This window comes from Penaeus monodon, chromosome 24 (genome assembly GCF_015228065.2).
Source record: "Penaeus monodon isolate SGIC_2016 chromosome 24, NSTDA_Pmon_1, whole genome shotgun sequence".
Classification (NCBI taxonomy): Eukaryota; Metazoa; Arthropoda; class Malacostraca; order Decapoda; family Penaeidae; genus Penaeus; species Penaeus monodon.
Window position 1 is genome coordinate 12,300,894 of NC_051409.1, and position 1,373 is coordinate 12,302,266.

At 50.0% G+C, this 1,373-nt stretch overlaps 1 protein-coding gene across 1 annotated transcript in view; it reads right to left on the bottom strand.

The window, feature by feature from the left end:
* Positions 1-1,054: 1,054 nt before the first annotated feature.
* The window catches only part of LOC119588584 (dystrophin-like), a gene marked incomplete at its 3' end in the record, with an annotated part of 59,218 nt that continues 58,899 nt past the window's right edge, over positions 1,055-1,373 (bottom strand). The window contains 1 exon segment of the mRNA XM_037937225.1: positions 1,055-1,215. Within this exon segment, the coding sequence (XP_037793153.1) occupies positions 1,055-1,215 (161 nt within the window).

Below are 1,373 nucleotides of genomic sequence, written 5' to 3' on the forward strand. Positions count from 1 at the left end.
ACTACTCTCTCCTATAACTCCTCAATGAGCACTAAACCTCAACTTATCAGACTGTACACATTAGCAAAGTCTAGCACAGACACTTGCCCGCCAGGCACTAGTGTCTTCAGCGCCCGTGGCTGGCTGGCCGACGCCCACCTGCTTGCTCGCTTCTCCTCTTATTTCAGCCGCCCGCGCGCCCTCGGCCACACTTATAGGGCCATGACTCGTCTTATTAGCATCGCTTTCCTACAATTTCGTGGGTGGATCCACTATGACGCTCGGGAAGGACAAAGCAGAGGAACCCGACCTTCGACTCTTTGGTACTCGCATAGCCTAATATATACGCCAAGGCGAGGCCCGTCTGCACGCTCCATCCCGCACACCCTCGGCACTCATAATAATCGCGCATGTATTTTACTATGTGAATTACCCATCTATGTTCAACGGCTAACTAAGACGAAAAAACTAACGCCATACAAAGTGCAGGTTATGTTTCCAGATGCAGATCGGCCATTGGGATTTGGCCACAAAAGGAGTTTGATAATTGGATAGACTCGCCAGTTTAATTGCTGGTCAACACTGTATTACTGATGACTATCTGCTGGACACCCGCCGTCTTTTTGCTTCTTTCCTAATTACCACTTAATCACAAAAGCTATGTCAAGATAAGAGTGATAAGTGTATGATTTTCTTTTAACCTCTGCTCCACTGCAACTTCCCTCCTTCCTCGAAAACAAATATTAACCCCCAAGGTCATTTCTTTCCATCCGTTTCTTTAACTTATCTCCCTAATATAGCCGTCTAGGACACCTTATGACTTACACGTCATCTATTTCAGTTTCCCATTTTCCTCCTGGTATTCTATTCTCCCACACCATGTATAGTGCGTACACAACAAAACCAAAACCAAATTATCCTTCCACTGCGCAGTTTCGTAAACCAAAGTGCTATTATAGAAGCCTCTCCGATTACCCCCTGCCATATCTGATGACAGGCCCTCTGATTGCTCCCTGCCATAGCATAGGGTGCAGGCGCCCTCCCCTCAATAAAGGCGTACGGCTTCATCACCTACCTTGCATGCGAGGTCGGCCTGGGCGTTGGCGGCGGCGGCCCTCTCCCTGAGTGCGGCCCACTTCTCCGAGAGCTTGGCGACCTCCCGGCGGACGGCCCGGGTCAGGTCTCGGGCGTTATCGTCGCCCCGGTATCGGGCGTCGCCGTCCAGCTCGCGACCAGCTGATGGTGTCGGAGAGCGACGTTAATACGGGAGTTAGGTTTTAATACTGGATTAAAACTATGCAGATGGCATTATCAAGGCGAGTATGTACGGGCTGTGGCGGATCTAGAAATCATTATATCAAGAAGGGAGGGGTGATGTGTTAGGAGGAGGGGAA